Raw genomic sequence first — 21,871 nt, 5'->3', positions numbered from 1 at the left:
ATATTTAGGTTTCTCTCATATGACCTGGTGCTTTATCTGTGGCTCTAGAGGGTGAACTAGGCTTGAGGGGTAGATGTCATAAGGAGATCAGTTTTGTCTCAAGAAAATCACCTGGAGTAAAGTAGTCCACATGCTGGACTGGAACAAAGTTTCCAACTGACCTTCCAGGGGATGGAATTTTTTTTTTTTTTTTTTTTTGAGAAGTTTTTTTTTTTTTTTTTTTTTTTTTCAAAGATTCGCTCTGATTTTTTTTTTAACAATGTTTCACTTTTGCTGCCCAGGCTGGAAAGTAATGGCACAATTTCAGCTCACTGCAACCTCTGCCTCCCAGGTTCAAGCGATCCTCCTGGCTCAGGCTCCTATGTAGCTAGGATTATAGGCATGTGCCACCACGTCCTGCTAATTTTGTATTTTTAGTAGAGACGGAGTTTCTCCATGTTGGTCAGGCTGGTCTCAAACTCCCAACCTCAAGTGATCTGCCTGCCTCGGCCTCCCAAAGTGCTGGCATTACAGGCATGAGCCATAGCACCCAGCCTGGGATGGATTTTTTAATGTAAACTCTTTAGCAAGTATAGTATATACAAAGAAATTCATTAGGTATGGCTCCATGACATTTTAACAAAATAAACAGACCCATGCAGCCCACGCCCAAATTAAGAAACACACCATTTATGTGCCCTGTTGCTCAGCATTCTAAGAGATTCCTCCATGTTGCTGTATGTAGTTATAGGTCATTCATTCTCATTGTTGAATATCACCTTGTTGTGTAAACGGATATTTGGATTGTTTCCATTTGGGGCTACTGTGAGTGATATTGTAAGGAACATTCTTGTATATGTCTTTTGGTGAACATACAAATGCATTTCTGTTGAGTGTCTACTAGGGAGTCAAAATGTTGAGTCATTAATACATATATGTGCAACTCTAGTGGATACTGCCAAATAGTTTCCTGAATGGGTATACCCGTTGACCCTACCTTGAGCAGTATGCCAAAATATGGTATTATTAGTCTTCTGCATTTTCGCATTCTTAGGGATGTGCAGTGGAGTCACATTATAGTTTTGATTTGCATTTCCCTCATAGCTAGTAAAATTGAGCACACTGGGGAAAGTTTTTAAAAAAAATACATTTCCAAGCCCCACCCAAGCCTCACTAAATACAAATCCCTAGGGATGGGTGGCCCAGGAACCTGACTTTTCAATGCATGTTCCCCAGGAATGCTTAAGCCACCAGCCTGTTGCTGATCTGTAGACTAGGGTATGAGAATGACCAATAAGGCAGTAGCTCTGTGAACCTGTGACTCTGGGTGCAGAGTATGGGTAGAGTATTCAGAGTATTCTGCTTCTGATTAGGTGTTGGTATTCAGTCAAGACTGAATGTCTCTGCGTGAACAGCAAATCCAAATAGTAATATGCAAATAATAACAGAGACAAGTACAATTTATTTATTCATTCTACTTGTGTGACAATGTAAGGACTTGATTTTCCTCTGAGTGAGGTGGATTGCCACCTGGATGGGATGGGGGGGGTTCCCCACACAGAAACCACTGGGTTAGTGATTTAAGCCATTAAATCACTGGTTCTCAAGACTGGCTCTCTACTGGAATGGTCTGAGAAGTGTTAACGATTTCCAATGCCTGGGTGTCACTCCCAGAGATTCTGATTTCCTTGGTCTGGGATGAGGCCTGAACAACGAGATGTTAAATGCCCCAGGAGAAAATGTTCATGTATAGCCCAGGTAGATAACCTGTGCAATAACCTGGCCCAAAAACAAATCATGATTTGCAGCTTGAAAAACATGGACATTGATTAGTAATAGACACGAATTTCCAAAAACAATAACACTTACAAGAAGCCTAGATTATTTACAGGATACAAATATGCTGAAGATAATTTCTCTACCCTTGAAGAACTGGTAGCCTTATTTTCAAAACTGGAACACACCCACATGCCAGTTCCCAGATGAAGAAACAGCATGGCTGGCACCCAGCAGCTCTCTGGGTCCCTCCCAGTCACTACCCCACAAGGCTGGCCACTAACCTGACCTCCAACAGCATAGATTTGTTGTTCTTGTTTTTATGTTTTAATCAGGTGGAATCATACTCTGTGTTCTTTTTTCTGCCTGGTTTCTTTAGGCCAACATGGTATTTATGAGATTTTTTCATATTATTCAGAGTACCTGAAGTTCATTCATTCTCATTGCTGTACAGTACCCCATATTCTATAAGTTATACCTCAGTTAGTTTACTCATTATTTTTGGGTGGCATGTGGGGGTTTCACAATTTGGGGCTAGGAGCATTCTAATACACAGGTCTGGTGAATATGTACACATTTAGTCAGGCATATGCTTAGGAATAGAATTTCCAGGCCATAGCTTAAGCTCAACTTTGGAAGATACAGCCAGTTTTCCAATTTAGTTGGAATAACTTACACCCGCATCACCAAAGTACATGTTTTCCATTTGCTCCACATCTTCTTCAACACTTGGCATTGTCAGTCTCTTTCATTTAGCCATTCCAGTGTGTGTGTTAGACTTCCGAAATCAGTTTAAGTAAGAAAAGCAAGAAGATGTATTTAATTCATATATATCATGGTTCTGAATAGTGCATGGACACCCTCCCCTGAATTTGAGAGTTCACAGAGACTCCAGAATCTTAGAAGTCTGTGTCCCGGGTGATATTTCTCCTAGTCATTGTGTCTCTCTCCCTTTCTTGCCCTTGCCCTCTTGTTCTCTGCTTCCTGTATCCAGCCTGGGTCTGACCTGGCGGGACATGCAGCATCTGACTGTGCTCACCTCCAAACGGAACCAGCTTCACGACGAGGTCCACCAGTGGCGGCGCAACGGGGTCGGCCTGGAATTTAATCACCTCTTTGGCTACGGGGTCCTTGACGCAGGTGCCATGGTGAAAATGGCTAAAGACTGGAAAACCGTGCCCGAGAGATTCCACTGTGTGGGAGGCTCCGTGCAGGACCCTGAGTAAGTGGGGGCAGTGGTCCCTCTGCTGCATGTGGAAAGTGCCCCTGAGGTGGCTCCATGGCATTGGCATAATATCACATTTCCTCTTCATGTTTGGGGCAACAGAATTTTTTTTTTTTTTGACACAGTGTCGCACTTTGTCACTTAGGCTGGAGTGCAGTGGCATGATCACAGCTCACTGCAACCTTGAACTCCTGGTCTCAATAATCCCCTTGCCTCAGACTCCCAAGTAGCTAGGACCACAGGCGTGTGCCACCACGCCCGTCTAATTTTTTTAATTTTTTGTAGAGACAAAGCCTCACTATGTTGCCCAAGCTGGTCTCAAACTCCTGGGCTTAAGTAATCCTTCTGCCTTGGCCTCCCGAAGTATTGGAATTACAGGTGTGCACCACAGTCCTCAGCCTGGATTTGACTCGGGGACAACCAGCCTCCAAGCAGAGCTGCAGGGTTGCACAAATCCAGGGGGCACCATTTACATAGAACACAGAGCCCCTGCTTTTGATCGTGAGCCTTAAGAGTTTCAGTGATGTATGCCATTATTTCTAAGGGCACAGATCAACCACTGTAAGCATCATCCAGCTCAATAAGGAGAACATGACTAACATCCCCTAAGGCCCCCCCCGGGCCCGTGACCGCCATTATCATCCCCACACCAGTGCCATATTCTTACTTCTAACTCCATAGCTTAATTTGTCTGCTCCGTTTTTACTAGAATCATACACTATGTCCTGTTTTACAACTAGATTATTTTGCTTGGAGTCATCTTTGTGAGATTCAATCATGTTTAATGTGTACTTACAGCTTATTTTCGTTGCTGACCAATGTTCCAGTGTATGACTGTAACACGATTTATTTATTTATTATACTTGTGCGACCATGTAAGGACTTGGTTTTCCTCTGAGTGAGGTGGATTGCCACTTAGAGGGATTTGAGCGAGGGGTTCCCCACACAGAAACCACTGGGTTAGTCAACTGCACCCACTTTCCTTCCAACTGCCTCACCTTGGCAAGAGGGCAGGTCAGTAAGGATACTTCTTAATTTCTCTCTGTCCTCATTGATGCAATAGTAAAATGGAGATCATTAATTTTTACTATTATCACTGAGGTATTATTTACATACCATGAAATACACAGAACTTAAATGTATCATTGGAGTTTTGATAAATGTACACACCCTGGTAACTACCACTGAATCAAGAGATGAGGCATTCCGTCACCCCCGGAAGATTCCCCATGCCCTCTTCCTGCGAGTCCACATGCTCCACAGATACCCTTTGCTTTTATTCCTCTCTCTGCAGATCAGTTTTACCAGTTCTTGGACTTTTTCCAACTGGAATCTCATGGTCTGCATGCATTTGTGCACAGTTTCTTTTTCTCAGCATGAGGCTTGTGAGATTGGTCCAGGTCACCGTGTATACTCATAGCTCATTCATTCTCATTCTGTCGTGAGAATATACCTCCGTGGCTTATGTCATTTAAATGGCGGTAAAATTCATCCCCTGCCTGGGCCATGCTTCTGAGGATCGTTGAGCCTGGCCAGAGTTCAACCCCTCTCAGACTTTTTCCTCCTCACCACTCTTCATTGGTCCTCGACCCCCTGCATCCCTTCTGCTCAGTTACCCAGACCTCTGATCTTGACTTCACCAACTTAGACAATACTTTTGACCTTTCCGACTCTCTGCTTTAGCAATTCTCAGCCTTCATGCCCTGTTTCCCTTTGGCAGCATGGTGACATCTATGAGCCCCATCTCCATCTAACATTTTCCAAATTCATTAGATTAAATACATGGGATTGCAAAGGAAACCAATTGTCTTGAAGCCAATTACAGAAATGTTTTAAAAAAACAAATTCGTGCTGAAATATATGTTCCCTTGTCAGCACATTAAGTAAAAAGCTCTAGTGGGAAGTCTAATGGCCACAACAACGTCAGAGCAGCAGTGATGACTAAATGCTGCTGCAAGATCACGCAGTGGCCGTGATGGGGCATGAAAATCTCCCAGCTCTTTGATGACAGAGTCCAAGGAAGTGCTAACACCGCTCTGCTTTGTGGCCTGCATTCATAATCGAAAGAGTAGCAAAGTTTCTGCTGGTTAGTGAAAATTAAGACATGGGTTTTTTCATTGAAATTATTAGACCCCCTGAATTCTATCCTAATGGGCCCCAAAGTAAGAGACTCTTCTCTCTTTCCTCACCAGTGAAATGGAGCTAATGTCTTTCCTCCTCAGGCTGCTAGGAGACTTTAGCAACACACAAGTCTACAGCGGACACACAGTTGGCACTTAATAAATGTAATGGTGCCTCTCCTTCTCATCCACTCCTAGCTCACATCTGTAGAATAAAGAAAGATAGTAATCTCCAGAATTTTTGGTGAAATAATTGTCTGATTTTTATGCAAATTCCAAATCATGTATCCTCTCAACCTAAAATATCCTTCAGTGGTCAAACGTGTGCCCTAGGATGCCCATCCTCCCATGAGCCAGCAGCCTGTCGTAAAAGGGCAGCCTAACATAGGTGAGCATCCCCCCCAATGGTCCAGCAAATTGCTGTAGAAGGGCAGCCCACCATAGGTGACATCCTCCCAAGGACCAGTGTCCTGCTGTAGACGGGCAGCCCACCATACGTGAGTGTCTTCCCATGGGCCAGCATCCTGCCATAGACTGGCAGTGCACCATAGGTGACATCCTCCCAGGGGCCAGAGTCCTGATATAGGCGGGCAGCCCACCATAGGTGAGCATCCTCTCATGGACAAGCATCTTCCCATGAGCGAGCATCCTCATTGTTTACCCACTGAACCCCTAGAAAGTGGCACCAAGTGGATTGCTGCCAAGCTGAGCGTTTTTTCCATTAACCAGTCCATTATTTTAGAAGGCCTCACTCTAATCAGCACCACATGGAAAAAATAAAGCTTCAGCACAAGTGCTATAATAATCTAAAAACATAGAGCTGCCCAAGTCCCAAGTGATGTTATAAATGTCCTGTAATAAAAATAGCTACGCTGCACAGTTCCTCACCGTTTTCCAAAGCTGCTGTGTGCATGCATCACTCTATTCGCTTCTGTATCCCTCCTCTTGGCAAGACAGGCTTCTCTGAGCTCCAAACAGGTTGATTGACACAGTCAAGGCCACAGAGGCTGTAAGTGTAAGCGAAGACTGGAACTCACTTTTGTTGAGTGCTGGCCACATGCCATGTGCTTTCTTTCACACGCAGAAGTTTCTTGAGGGTGTGTCTTAAACTCACACAGTTGGGGCAGGGGGGTGAATATTTTGCAGCCTTAACGACAAACTTGTCCCATGCTGTGTGCCAGGGAGAAGCACCTACTAGATGTGGTATATGCTAGGCATTACCACAGTAATACAGTAATACGTTACTGTATTTAATCCTCGGAAGCCTGGGAGGTGTGTCCTATCATCATTACTTTTCATTCACAAGAAAACTGAGATGCAGAAAGGATTTTTTAAAATATGCTCAGAGTCACAAGGGCAGAGCAGGACTTGAAGCAAAGCCCATCTAAACCCAAACCCCAGGCTCTTTTCACCACATGACCTTGACCTTAATCAGGTCCTCCGTGCACACAGGACCTACATTAGGCCCCACGTGAGAGCAGCCCTGCTATGAGCTCACAGTGCCATTGCTGATAAAAGGAAGTTGGGAAAGGTCAATGGCATGCCAAAGATCACCCAGCTACTAAGCAGCCAAACTGGGATCTGAGCCCAGGCAGTTTGACCCCTCATGGTGGGTTCTCAGGTATCTCAGTGACTCCCCCTGGAGAAGGTAAGGCTTGGGTGGGGGAGGGAGTTCCAGTAAACATTCCCCTGGAGATTCTGAAACACCCACTTTGAAAGTTTTCATTGTAACTAACTTTCCCCAAAGTCAACATGAAATGATCCTCAACAACTGTTTCCTTGTTAGAGTTCAGAATAATTTCTTGAGAAATTTGGAAGTGCAGAGACTTTCTGCAGTGGTGAAAATGTTCTGCACTGCCCAATACAATAGCCCGCGGTTACTGAGTGCTAGACATGGGATGCCTGTGATGAAGAATCTAAAGTTTTCATTTTGTTTCATTCTAATGAATTTAAATTTAAATAGCAACATGTGGCTAGTGGCTACCATCTTGGACAGCCAGTTCTAAGTCACATCCGTAGCTACATCTTAGCAGGAGGAATGCTGAATTGTGCGAACAGAATGGGAAGTGGAGATTTAATAACGTCAACTCTATGAAGGAGTGTCAAGAAGATGAAACTGCAAGAAAGGCTGGCTGGTCCATTTTACAGCCTCATGCCTTCCCCCAGCATGACATCCAATTGCAGCATCCCAGAAGCCTAAAGCCAGCCTTGGGAGGGTGCCAATAAGAACTGCTGCTAAGAAATTCTCTTGGATAGTCACTGGGCTAGCTCGTTACTTCCACCATCTCACTTAATGACAGGAGGCTGGCCTCCCTAGTCTCAACGTAGGTGAGAAAACAGGATCAGGCATGTAAAGTAGATGGCCCTAACTCCAAAGTCCTATCCATTTTACAAGGCCCTGGGGCCTGGACCCTCATTCCCTTATTGCAAAAGGAGAAAGACTTTCAATGTCTGCATCTTTACAGACACTCTGCAAGCAGCAGGTGGGAGCTGGAATGTCCCTCACAGGCAGTGCAACTGGTGCAATATCTACATTTAGGTGAACATAAGCAATATTTGCAATTAACAAAAAGGCAGCACTATTGCAATATTTAGGGGAAGAGTTAGCTTGGGTTATACTGGGGCCCTCTGAGTCAAAGTACATGTAAATACCAGGCTTTATTTTCTGAGATTGCACTGGACAAGCAGGACAGACCTCTAATGTTCGTCAAGCACCATGTGATTATGACAGAGGGCAGGAGGGGAGCACCGCGGGTGGGAGGAGAGAGAGGGGATGAGGGCTTATGCTGAGATGAATGGCAGTTTGTCTCCCACTTTCTGAATATGCTTAGCATTGCATCATAATCTGCATACATGTGGAATTTGAGGCCAGAGGGAACACTGGATATAATGTTCAAGTCCCCGAGGTCTGAAGATGTGACCATCCCAACATCTCACAACTAGCCAGGAACTTTGTTCAAGATCAATGCAGGGTTTTCAATGAAAAGAAACAGGAGAGCTATCTCAGCACTCACTCAGTTGCCCCCCTCCCCCCACAAGGAGAGGGCCTTGTCTGTCATATTCACTGGTATACCCCTAGTGCCTAGAATAGTGCCAGGAATTTAGTAGGCAGGTGATACATATTTTTTTAATGAATGGGAGAATGAAAATATTCAGCCAGCATCAGCTGGACACAAAGGAAATGCCTAACTGGTGGCAATAGGACCAGCGGGCCAGCCAGGCAAGTGTGGGAAGGAGGCTCAGCCTGGGTTGGAAGGGCTCTGCCTCCTCTCCATGCTCTCTGGTCCCTCATCCACCCCTACACTGGAACTTGTTCTCAGATGCAGATGAGTTAGGTCTAGGGCAAATACACTTGTTGGAGAACGCAGGGCTGCACGGGGAGGTTTGGAGACCAGCCCCCAGGCTGGCCCTGCTGCTTGCCACGAAGCACACTCATGGGGCAGTGGGGTGGAGGAATCAACAGCCGTGGCAATCGCCACTCTCCATAACGTGCAAGGCTGAACGGAAACAGCTTCCAAGGTGGAGTGAGTGGTGATTGTCAAGTCTGTGGGTTTCCTCGGTATTAATCTTCCCAGAGAAGGAGTCAATTCGAAAAGCAATTTTCTAAAGAGGCTTTATCAAGAGAGTCAGTGAAGGATGCTCAGCTACAATCAAAGGGGAAAATACACCTGACTGTGACCAGCTGCACCAGCTGTGTGTGGAATGAGTGGAGCCAGCCCAGGCACACTGTGACCTGCCCAGCACAGGCTGCCCCCAGCCCCTCTGTGCACCCGAGGAGACTGTTCACTGGGCTCCTTTAAGGCTGTGCCAAAATATGTGAATTTTAACTGAATTTGGAAATAAATGTTAAAACCTGGTATCAATGCCAAAAGCAGCAGGGGAGTGAGAGGTCAGTGTGTGCTCAGCCCTGTGCCACCTGGGGGACCGTGGACCAGCATTCGTGAGCTACGGCGTCTTCCTGCACGAGTTCATGCCCACCTGACCATGCTACAGGGGAAGGAGAAAACCTCACCACAGCCACCTGCTGGGTGTCCTCATGTGACTGCCACAAAAGCAGGCTTTTTAGGCACTTGAGAAAGAGTGGTTGTCATTGTTACTATTTTGATTATTCTATCAAAACAATCACAGCTTCATAACTTTTTTTTTTTTTTGAGACGGAGTCTCGCTCTGTCACCCAGGCTGGAGTGCAGTGGCACGATCTTGGCTCACTGCAACCTCTGCCTCCTAGGTTCAAGTGATTCTCCTGCCTCAGCCTCCCTAGTAGCTCAGATTACAGGCATGCACCACCATGCCTGGCTAATTTTTGTATTTTTAGTAGAGTCGGGTTTTCGCCATGTTGGCCATGCTGGTGTCGAACTCCTGAACTCAGGTGATCTGCCCACCTCAGCCTCCCAAAGTATTAAGATTACAAGCATGAGCCGCCACACCAAGCCACAGCGTCAAAACTTTATCATACAGTTGAAGATTCATAACACAGGAAGCATTCCCCAGGGCGTCCTGGGAAATAACACCTATTTCTCAACACAAGGCAGCTTAACCACTTACTTGCAACAATTTGCAATAAAATAAAGATGGAAGCCACTCCCACACCCCCAAGTTTGTCTTTTATAGGACTTGAACACTAGGCTTTTGCATATCATCTCTAATAGGTCAAAGAAGAACTTTTCTTTTTTTGAGACTGAGTCTCGCTCTGTCGCCCAGGCCGGAGTGCGGTGGCATGATCTTGGCTCACTGCAACCTCCGCCTCCCGGGTTCAAGTGATTCTCCTGCCTCAGCCTCCTGAGTAGTTGGGATTATAGGCATGCGCCACCACACCCGGCTAATTTTTATATTTTTAGTAGAGATGGGGTTTCACCATGTTGGTCAGGCTGGTCTTGAACTCCTGACCTTGTGATCCACACGTCTTGGCCTCCCAAAGTGCTGGGATTACAGGCGTGAACCACTGTGCCCTGCCTAAGAAGAACTCTTAAACCTCCAGAAAGCATGCTTCATTTTCTGCAGCAAATGAGCTCCAGATCACGGCCTGGGAACGAACACTATTTTAAATATTTCTGCAGAGCCTCTTTTTGTTCCACCACCAACCTCCTCCAATTTAACCTTCTTCTAAACTGACAGTTCCTGAGCATGTAGCTCCTTTTTGCTTTAAAATAAGAATGCCTTATTCCTTTTCTTCTCATAAATGCAATACATGGTCACTGTAGGAAAATCCAAAAAGACAAGTGAGCAAAAAAATAGAGAAATAAGAAACATCCGGAAAATACTGTTCCTACGCTCTCCCAATGCCATGATGCCAGCCAAAAACCTTACCTGTGAGGAGAAAATGCTGTTCTTTCTCTACCAAGTTCGCTGCCTCTGGAATTCACAGCATGCTTTTCATTTAATTTCATAGTAACAACATTCCCGGAAGAATCCAGCCACCTGTCTCCTTTCTCAGGGGACCCAGCTCCTGTGCAGAAAGCAGTTCTCATGGCAGGGCGGGATCAGGAAGTTTTCCTAGCTGGCAGTTTCTCCATGGTGCTGAAAAAGCCAGACTCCCCAGGGGTAGCCAGCCTGGCCTCTGACCCCCAGGCACACCCCAGCGTCCATGGCTTCTAGGAAAATATGCGATTCTTAACACAAGTTTGTGTGCTTGTCCTTACTCCCACCTGTCTTTCAGCTTTCCAAGGTGCATGGAATATTTCTTTCAGCCGCCCTCCATCTCTCCCTCGCACCCTCTCTCACAGATGCACAGCACTCATTCTCAAGACCTTTAGCCTGGGCAGTCGGTGGCCTGTGTTCTGGTTTCCCCTTGTCAGCCTCACCGTCCTTTCCCTTCCCTCGGTCTTAGTCTCTAAGGCCTTCCTCATGACCATGGGGCTCCAGGGAGAAACAGATACGACAGCTGCCATGGAAGATTCACACAGACAGGAACACACTAGCTCTTGTTTTTCTGCCAGTGAAGCTCCTTCTTGGGACTTGAATCGCAGGCTCCTCTGCCATGCCCTTAATGTCAAAGCAGTCTCCAGCCTAGATCTATCTTTATAAAAACTTCTTAAGGGTTTTTAAAGAAAGCAAAAGAAGTGAGAGTAACTGAGCCCACAAGTTAGAATGAGGCCTGTATTCTACATCACCAGTGATGGCATGAATGTAGTCAACAGGCCCCAGACACTGTGCAGAGGTATGTGGTTGTCCGTTTCCAGCTACTCTTCTCTAGACAGATAACGCCTGTTTTAGGCTGGGTTGCCTGGAAGCAAAGCCTGAGATTGGGTTTCAGTATATGTGCTTTATTAATGGAGGGCTTTTCAGGGAGAACTGTAAGGGAGTGAGCGATTTGAGAGGGGAAGAAGCATCCCAGAAAGGATGTGGAACCAGGTATGTGCTCGTGGCCTCATCCAACCGGGGGCCTTGGAACGTCAACACCACCACACAGTTGTCCCGCCTGGGGGCAGGACCATTGGTTTTATGTGTTCCTTTTTCAGCCAGGTTTCCATAGACCCTGAGGGTGATTCTTCAGAGACACAGGCAGCAGACCACAGTTAGCAGCCAGTGCTCACAGCAGGGAAGGGGACCTGAACTGTCACCGCCTACCGAAACACCCTTAGCCATTGTGTGCCTGAAGGTCATCTCAGGTTTGGTCAAATCCACATTTCTCTCCTTTCATTATAAGAGATCATCCCAGCACTAGAACAACGCTTGTCATGTAATGAAAGACCTTATAGTTAATTCACAGAAACTTCATGTGTGGTGGGCTGTGGTCTGATTTCTAACAAAAGTGGCTGTTTCATCTCTGATTCTTAGCCAATTGAAGAAATGTCTTCTGTTTTCTCCAAGGGCAGCAATGCCATTTTTCTACTAGAGTTTCTACACATTGACTTGTAAAGTGTCTGTCACTATGACTCCAGTCCACAAGGGTCCTGGGTGCAAATTGGGCCAGAAAGCAAATTTTCTTAGAATTCAGCTGGTGGTTTCAATCCTTAAGATAGCAGTGACTGCTGCATTTGACAAATGATTAGTAACATTTCATAATATCTAGAATGGCTGCTACTCAGAGTTACAGTCTTTGGTTGTTGGCTTGTGAAAAGTTACAAGAAGTCCTAGGCTACAGGATAGAAAAGGGGGCTCAAATTCAACACAGAACTCGGAGCTGGGGTCTCTCTTCCTCTTATCATTCTCTGTTGCCTGCAACTGTGCATCTCAGAGACTCCCAAAGCCCCTCTGGCTCAACTCTGGAAGGAAAGCTCGATTCTAGCCTGCCTGCTTGTGCATAGAAACCGTGTGGTAGAATGTGATGTTTCCCTCCTACCTTGAGGTTCTGAATAAATATTTCCAAGACCTCCAGAGAGGTAGCCAGAAAATCTGCAGAACAAAGCTACGGTTTCCCCAGCTGCTTTGCCTAGAGCCTGTGAGCCAGGCAACAACTGAATGCCCTTGTAACAGAAGCCCAAGAGACTCTCCGCCTGTTGCTGTTCTTATCAAATTCAAATTCAACACACATAAACAATTTAGGCCTGCACTGTCCAATACAGAAGGCACCATTCACATGTGGTTATATAATAACATATTAGATTAATTAAAACTGAATAAAATAAATTAAAAATTCGTTTCTTCACTCACATGATCTATATTTCAGTTGCTCATTAGCCTCACGTAGCCAATGGCTACCATGCTAGAGATTATATATATATAGAACATTTCCATCATCATAGAGCATCCTATTGGCCAGTGGTGGCCTAGACATTTGTAAATATACTATGTATAGGAGTATGCATGGATGTACACATATAGACACATTTTATATATGTGTGTGTACATATATAATGTATATGTATGATCATTTATCTTGCCAGCAACTGTTCAGGGTAGGAATTAATAGCTCAGATCATGCAAATACCTGCCCACAAGTGGACTCTCAGTCTGAGATGCTGCACTACCCTATACAGCTGTCCACCGGTGAACAAACAATCTTTGTCATTTATCACCTTACCTGTTCTGTGTCTGACCTTGTTCTGAGTAAATAGCACCTTCTTTGATAAATCCAGGTTACAGCCCCTCATTACCCCAACCTCCAAAGTTGGCTTAATGCTTGCTTGCCACAAAAGTGGATGGTTTCCCCAGGTCCTGGGAACAGAAAGACCACCCCCATCATCACTGGATCCCCATAACTGGTGGAGACTCGATGCACCATTCAGCATCAGCATCCGGAGCTGGGAGAGGGGACCACAGCAGCACTCCATGAAACCGTTTAAGTTTATATTTGTAAAGTTCCTCTGGAGAGTATTGATGAACTGCACTGTATGTTTCAGCAAGCGCTCCCAGGTTCATCGCCTTGGTTCTTAGGGCGATGCAGAACCAAGGCTGGACTCTGAGTTGGGTGTGCAGCCAGTGTCTTTTTGTAGATGTGCTCTACAAGATGTGTGTTTAAAAATACCCACTATCTTATGCTCCAAAATAAAAGCCATGCTGAGGAAGAATATTTGCAGAGGCAATGGGCTAGGGAAGAGGGACCAGTACCACGTACCAAGCACTGTGCCTGGTGCTTTGTACATGGTCTTATTTAACCACACAAGAACCACCCACAATGACAGTGAAACTTTGAGTACTTAAATAACCTGCCCAAGCTCTCATGAGCAGTAAACATAGAAGCAGAATTCTAATCCAAATGGGTTTATTTTCAAAGTCTGCAGTCTTTCTATTACACTATGTAATCCTCAAATGCAATTTCCTTTTTTCCTTCTTTCTAGTGCAAGAACGTTGAGCTTCTCACTCTCCAAGGAGGGCATCTCCAGAAAGGAGAATGGTTGTAAAGACAGCCTAGAGAGTACTTAGGCTGAACCCCGCTCCAACTCTGTGGCCAAAGAGACCCCCAGGGTCTCCTGACCATTCATTGAACCGTCTTTCACTAGAATTAATTTACCCATTTTCAGCTTTTCTTAATGGTAGTAATTGCAGTCACATTAGCAATAGCTTATATTTATCAAGGTACTTACTTAGAACTTTGAAAGAAATGCATCATGAGTTTCTGCCTCAGTATGGGTTGTCCCAAAAGTCCAACCTGTGACAAGACTTGGGTGCTGACCGTTTTTTGTTTTTGTTTGCATTTTTTGAGATGGAGTCTTGCTCTGTGGCCAGGCTGGAGTGCAGTGGATCTCAGCTCACTGCAACCTCTGCCTCTCAGGTTCAAGTGATTCTCTTGCCTCAGCCTCCAAGTAGCTAGGATTACAGGTGCACATCACCACACCCAACTAATTTTTATGTTTTTAGTAGAGATAGGGTTTCACCATGTTGGCCAGAATGGTCTCGATTTCTTGACCTTGTCATCCTTCCCCCTCGGCCTCCCAAAGTGCTGAGATTACAGGCGTGAGCCACCGCGCCCGGCCAGGTTCTGTCAGTGTTTTGAGAAATGAGCCCAGGTAACACACGTGAGGAAGTAGGGATGTAAAATAAGGGAAGAGGAGAAAAGCCAATAAAGGATGCATTAATGAGCGAGTTGCCACTGTGGGCAGCTGAGCTCAGTCCCACTAGGGACACTGAGTTGTCACGCTGAGTAATAGAGAAGCCAATGTGAAAACCTGTCAATCGCCGGGAGAGAGTTTCCCCTCAGAGGTTAAATCCCTGACACTTTTGGGCTGCCCTGCACATAGGCTGCACAGGTTTCTGTGGAGATGGTAGGATGCCCAGGGGGAACACGGGACAATTCTCATTCCTGAAGTGGGAAGCAGTGGGGGTGCAAGGGAGCTTCAGCTGCAGGTGAACTCAGAGGAGACTTAGGAGACTCTGGAAAGGCATCACAGCATCTGCTACATTCTCCTTCCACACAGAAGTATCCAAGCATAAGTAACTTGCTCACAGCTGGGCACAGTGGCTCACACCTGTAATTCTAGCACTTTGGGAGGCCAAGACAGGCAGATCACTTAAGGTCAGGAGTTCAAGACCAGCCTGGCCAACATGGTGAAACCCCATCTCTACTAAAAATACAGAAAATTAGCCAGGGTTGGTGGCACATGCCTGTAACTTTGGCTACTGGGGAGGCTGAGGAAGGAGAATCACTTGAACCCAGGAGGTGGAGATTGCAGTGAGCTGAGATCACACCACTGCACTCCAGCCTGGGCAACAGAGTGAGACCCTGTCTCTAAAGAAAAAAAAAAAAAAGATATAAGTAACTTACTCAGGCTGGCACGGCCAGTATGGGAATTAAACCCAGGTCTGTCTGATCAAGCCCAAAGCCCTTGCTCTTTCTGCTACCTGAAGCTGCCCTCAAAATCCCTTGTAAGGAGCACCCACCATTGCTTATCCTATCTCCTCTCCACTCTGCCCTCAGGAAAATACCATCCACTGGCAAATTGGTGCTGACACTCACAACCGACGCCTGCGAGGGGAAGGAAAATTTTGTCCGCTACCTGGAGCATGTCCAGGCTGTCATCACGGTCAACGCAACCAGGAGAGGAGACCTGAACATCAATATGACCTCCCCGATGGGCACCAAGTCCATTTTGCTGAGCCGGCGTCCGAGGGATGACGACTCCAAGGTGGGCTTTGACAAGTGGCCTTTCATGACCACCCACACGTGGGGGGAAGACGCCCGAGGCACCTGGACCCTGGAGCTGGGGTTTGTCGGCAGCGCCCCCCAGAAAGGGGTGCTGAAGGAGTGGACCCTGATGCTGCACGGCACTCAGAGCGCCCCATACATCGACCAGGTGGTGCGGGATTACCAGTCCAAGCTGGCCATGTCCAAGAAAGAGGAGCTGGAGGAAGAGCTGGACGAAGCCGTGGAGAGAAGCCTGAAAAGCATTCTTGGCAAGAACTAGCACTGCTCATCCACCTCCCCGGCGCCCTCCCTCCCTGCCTCTGCCTCTGTCCTCGCTCCACGTTTCAGGCAGGCACCTAGCAATTCCATCTCCCATACAGGCGATTCCGTCTTCTTAGTCTGAAGCTTTGCTCACTGTCAATGATTATTTTCATTACAATGGAAACAATCTTTTTTACTCTATGCCCCAAATATAGTGTTCCCAACAACATCCATGTCCTATGTGTGACTCTAAATTCTTTATTTCTGTCATTCAAATGGGTGATATTCTGCAGACAAAACTGGGACAGCTTTCCCCTCAATTTTTTTAATTTCTGAAAAGAGAAAAGAACACATTTTAAAAGCCACATGCAGTGACTCCAAGAACGATTGTCCGTGGCCTCAAATGAGGAGCTGTTACATAACAAGAAAATCAAAGCTGAGGACAGGGGGTGAGCTCCACAGCTCTGAAAGCACAGGAAATACTGTGTTGTCAATCCTTTGGGGAGCAATGTTTTGTATTCAATGAGATTTGCCAGGGACGTAGGTTAAGGTGGTATGATTCAAAAGATGCTATTCATAGAGAGCCCTAGTCACTGCACAGGGAAAGAGATCCAGGAAGCATAAGTGCTGGACATTTTACCACCAATGCCAAGATAATTCACTCTACTCAGCCAGCATGGTGAATATAAAACTTACAGAGCGTGGCTGTGCTCTCACCAGCTGCTACTTTATGTTAAAATCCACCAGAGCAGCCCCAATTTTTCTGTTTGTATAGCATTCATCCCAGCCCCAATTTTCTGGGGCTCCTCACATAGCTATCCAAAAGAGAAAAAAATTGAAGACAAGCCTGGCAACACATCTGGTGAAGAGTAGTTTACTAGCTTTTCAAACAAGAATGTCCCTTTTCCTAAGTCACTTTGTGGTTTCTTAATCTGATCTACGTGAGAAGACAGAGGAGCATTTTTTTTATATAGCTTTACACGCATAGATGTAGGCTTTGATTTCCAAATAATATAGTGGGAGAGAAATCTCGTACTCCCCCACATTTGGATGTCATTGACATGTTGGGAAAATGGCCTCTGTTCTGGGAAAATCATGGGAGGTTGAAGGGGTGCGCTTGAAGCTGCGAGCACCATCTTCACATGGTTCTCCAGTTGTATGGAGCCTCTTCTGCCAAGAGAGGACCATGCAACTCATCCCAGAGGAACCTGAGGCCTGAAGGAGGCCAGAGAAGACCTCCGTTAGGAAAGCACACTGTTACCTTCTCGGCAACTAAGCAATCCATGAGACCATTTAACATGCAACCCAAAGGTTATGGTCCATCCCAAAAGTCACTATTTCATTCCCAACTAGACATTACCCAAGTGACCTGTTGTCACTTTGTTTACCTACTCAGAGATTGGTTTCTCATCCCCAACCCCAAGGCATACCCATTCTCAAGAAATGCTGTGTCTTCAGCCCCTCCAGGCACCATCTCCCTTCCCTTGGGAGCGCAGAGGTTAGCCTGGAGCACCTTTCCTTCAGGCCAGCAACACAGAGCACCAGGTTCAATTCCCTGAAGGCGGCCGCTTTAAGAGAGAAATCTGAAAACCCCATTTGCTTTCTTTTCTCCCATACTGGCATGGATTTCTGTCTTCTCTAACACCTTGTGACCTTCTCTATCTCATGCTTTAAAGTGTAATAATATGATTTTTTAAAAGAAATTTATTACTTGTTGCAAAGGTCTTTTTAAACCAGTTTAGATTTCAAGAAACAAAATAAATGGAAATCATTGAAAATTCATTTCACATTAATGGTCTGAAAATAAACCAAAGGACATTATGTGTGCATGTGTGTATAAGTGCACACAGAAATATATATACATATGTAGACTATATACATGTGTGTATATATGTGTATATATACATACACTTGTATAAATGTATATACACATATACCTATAATGTGTGTATGTGTATTTATTGAAGAAACATACCATATTCATCTCTAAAAGAATATTTAGAGAATATCAAGGTGATTCTGGCTAAAGAAAAAGGCCAGTGAAAATTCAGGTGAAAATGTTCATCAATTCCCATTACATCACTTCTGTAATTTTGCAGCTCTCTGTATAAACATTAAATGTCTTATATAGCAGCAAAAATATAAAATAGTTGTCCATATTTTCACAGGTGTGGCATAATTTATAAAATTAGAAAGCAGCTTATCAGCTTCTTAAGAGAAATGGCAAGTTTTGATATGAATATACAATATATAAAAATATATATAGTGCTATATATAAATATTTGGTCTCTATTTCATTTTTTGCATCAGTATTAACACTAAAATATATCTTGCTGGTGATGTTTTTATGATATCCCTGATCCTAATGCAAGAGACAGTTATTTATAGTCATTTATTTTAAAAAATGAAAATAAGTGAATAATGATTAATTAAGTTAACATTGTTGCTCCCTGTGACAAAATTTTATAAGCAAATTTCAAAAGAATGTTGTAAATTAGGAGGCTCAACAATAAAACACGACCTTCCAGAAATTATGTGAGATGTGCTATATCATACATGAAAATACTTTCATCCTTTCTAGGGACAGCTAATTTAAAAATTGCCAAAGAGAGATCTAAAGAGCCTGCTTTAATAAGAATGCATAAAAGACTTATAATTAGCATATAAATCATACACAAATTATGATCTACAGCAGTATTTTTCAAACTCTAGTTACATCCATTAGTGGATTTTCAAATCAATTTAGGAAGTCAGTTTTTAATAAAATAGCTTAGAATACAGTAGGAGAGAAGAAAATCATAGGCTAGGATAGGATAGATCATGCATATTAAGGATAAGTATTGTTTCCTGAAATATTTGTTTCAGATGTGTGTGTGTACACATAATGTGTGTCTGAGTGTGTGTACTGGGTCACAATGTAAAATACATTTTTCATTGTGGGTGATGGTCAAATATCTTTTAAAAACACTATTCTAAGACATATTAATCAGGTTAGACTAAGTTACACTATAATAACAGCCTCAAAACCTGTATTAGTGGTTTAATACAACAAAGGTTTATTTATCATCCAGACAAGTTCCAGTGAAGGTTCAGGGACTCCCAAGGTCACACACCTCCATGCAGTGACTCAGGATCCAGGCTGCTTCAGCCTTATGGTTTGTAATCATAATACAAGACTGCTATAATCACCATGCAGAAGAGAACCCAAAAAGGACATTCATCCACTCCTATATTGAGCCTGAAGGAGACACATACACCACTGGCCAGTCCTGGTCAATAGCCACGGCTAAATTCAAACCAACTGGGAAATGTGTGACAACTAACGGAATATTAGAGTCTCTACCATAGAGAGTGCTTGACATTCCCTTAAAACATACTCTTAAGCATCGATTTAACATGGCAATCACTCTTCATGGATAGCACCATGAACATTATTACAAACTGGCTGTATTTTACCCCATGAGACCACAGACTATTCTAGAAGAAGATCATCATAATTATTCATAAAATATTAATATACTATATTTACCAAATTTCATTATAAAAACAATTTATAATTGTGTCCTCTGATATAACACTTAAACTCAATTATTAAAATCATATTAGCTGGGCATGGTGGCATGTGCCTGTAGTACCAGCTACTTGGGAGGCTGAGGTGGGAGGCTAGCTTGAGCTCAGGAGGTGGAAACTGTAGTGAGCCATAGTCATACCACTGCACTCCAACCTAGGTGACAGAGTAAGACGCTGTCCCAAAAATAAATAAATAAATAAATAGAGTCTATTACTAAAAGCAGACAGTGGGGGATATAAGGCCCAAGGTTTGATCTAGTGATCCTGAAGCGCTCCTTTTCAATACTTCTGCTAAAGATTGATTTCCAAAAGATTATGTTTAAAAAATTGTTTTAAAAAATTCTTGGCTAGGTGCAGTGGCTCATGCCTGTAATCCCAGCACTTTGGGAGGCCAAGGCGGGCGACTCATAAGGTCAGGAGATTGAGACCATCCTGGCCAACATGGTGAAACCCTTTCTCTACTAAAAATGCAAAAATTAGCTGGGCGTAGTGGTGGATGCCTGTAATCCCAGCTATTCAGGAGACCAAGGCAGGAGAATCGCTTGAACCCGGGAGGTGGAGGTTTCGGTGAGCTGAGATTGCGCCACTGCATGCCAGCCTGGTGATAGAGCAAGACTCACTCTCAAAAAAAAAAAAAAAATTATTATGGCTTTACTACCCTATGTCTTCATTATTATCACTATAAGTTAACGTGTGGCTTTCATGTGATCAGTGCATTTGTTTGGAGTGATAATATAAAAACCACGCAGTGCAAGACCTTCAGGACACATAAGTCCTTCAGGACACATATAGTTAGAGAGAGAGAAAGAAGTGCTGAATTAGGGGAAATGGTGATCTCATAGCTAAAGTATTAGATGCAAAAAGTTTAATTTGGTAGGCATTTTTAAAAAGCAAAATGGGAAGATGAAGGATAGTGGTGGTGGGAGAGAGATAGGGGTCCTTAAAACTCTAACAGTGTGAAATGCCAGAGACAGAGTGTCTCCTAGGCTACTAGGTGGGTCAGTTGTAGCCAGCCAACTACCAGCCACCCAACCAGGGTGGTTCTTTGCCTCCAAAGAAGGAATGAGTCAACAGATAAAGTACAAGGACGGAGAGCATTCAGCACATGGGAGCTTATAATAAGAGCCAGGGCGACCAAAGCTGGAAGGGTGTCTGGCAGCTTTCACGGCAGGGAACCATGAAGGCTGACATAAGGGAGAATTCTAGTCCCTGAAGAGCTGAAGTCTATCAAGGGATAGAGGCCAATGCATTGGGAGAGCCACCCCCAGAGGGAGTGCATTAAAACACCGCCACCTGCCAGTGGTCCCATTGCAAGCTCACCCACAGCCTCCTCCTGCCTTATTCAGCTTCCGGAGAAAATATTAACACCAGCATAAATGATACAAGCAGCTAGATCTACAGAAAGCAACAACTTCTCTTTGCATTGTTAATTAATCAGCTAGTACTTGAGTTTTTCCATTAGTCTCTTGTGCATTTAGTTGAACTCTTTCCTTGGCTTCAGAAAACCCTGATCGAATTTGGTTTTGGATTTATAAGGGACCTGGAATCAAAGCCTGAGAACCTGGGGTAAATTCTCCAAGCCAACATGCTGGCTTCATTTTTCTCTTAGAACTGAGAAGTGAGTCATGTTTGTGAACCTGGGAATGGGATGATCTCAGGTGAGGAATGCAGTTGGCCTAAAACGCTGAAGATTTTGTTGTTACATTTTTAATGCTCAGCCATGAATGGTTTGGGGTGGGATGTGGTGGGAACGCAACTAGAAATCTCAGCTCACAGAGTTTCAGATGCCAGAAGAGCCAAATGAGGCTGGTAATTCCTTATGCCTAATGTCAGCTGTTACTGATTTCCACCCAGGAGGCTTGGGGCCAACCTGCCCTCCCCATCCCAACACGGGGTGTGCCACTCACAACACCCTCAGAGATGTCCTTCTGAATCCAAGAGGACGTCTCATAGACTACTCCAACTGGATGAAAGGAAGAGGCTAAAATTTGTCTTTTTCTTTCTGGCGCCACGTCCTAAGACCACTGATGGGCCACAGGTGACAGGTAAGCCACTTGGCAAGCTCCTGGTCACAAGGATGCAAGCCAAGCATGCGGGTAAAGGGGCAGGTGTGGCTGGTGAGGGCACCAACCCAGTGGAGTTGAACAGGAATGGATCTTCTGATAGAATAAGTCTCAACTCAAAAACTCTGTTTGAATACAATGTAAGTCAGTGTGGCTTTTCATGTTGTTTGTTTGCTTTTATCCATGCCTGAGAAAATGGAGTCAAGCATTCTATCAATCAAGATACCAATCATCAATGTGCCAAATATCATGTGAGTTTTGTGGTGACTTCATTCACCAGCAGTGTCCTAACTACAAATCTATGTTAGAAAAATGTTAGGATAAACTTGATAGGAATGGCTGCTTGAAGATTTTCTTTTTTTTTCTTCTTTTT

At 44.5% G+C, this 21,871-nt stretch overlaps 1 protein-coding gene across 1 annotated transcript in view; it reads left to right on the top strand.

Annotated features, from left to right (window-relative positions):
* Window positions 1-18,399, top strand: part of PCSK2 (proprotein convertase subtilisin/kexin type 2) — a 221,293-nt gene extending 202,894 nt beyond the window's left edge. The window contains exons 10-11 of the mRNA XM_017512652.2: window positions 2,750-2,977; window positions 15,398-18,399. Coding sequence (XP_017368141.2) covers window positions 2,750-2,977; window positions 15,398-15,884 — 715 coding nt within the window. The 3' untranslated portion in view covers window positions 15,885-18,399. The remainder of the gene's footprint in view (window positions 1-2,749; window positions 2,978-15,397) is intronic.
* The last annotated feature ends 3,472 nt before the right edge of the window (window positions 18,400-21,871 follow it).

This window comes from Cebus imitator, unplaced genomic scaffold (assembly GCF_001604975.1).
Source record: "Cebus imitator isolate Cc_AM_T3 unplaced genomic scaffold, Cebus_imitator-1.0 Scaffold475, whole genome shotgun sequence".
NCBI classification, from domain to species: Eukaryota; Metazoa; Chordata; class Mammalia; order Primates; family Cebidae; genus Cebus; species Cebus imitator.
This window is presented reverse-complemented; position numbering and strand designations above follow the sequence as displayed.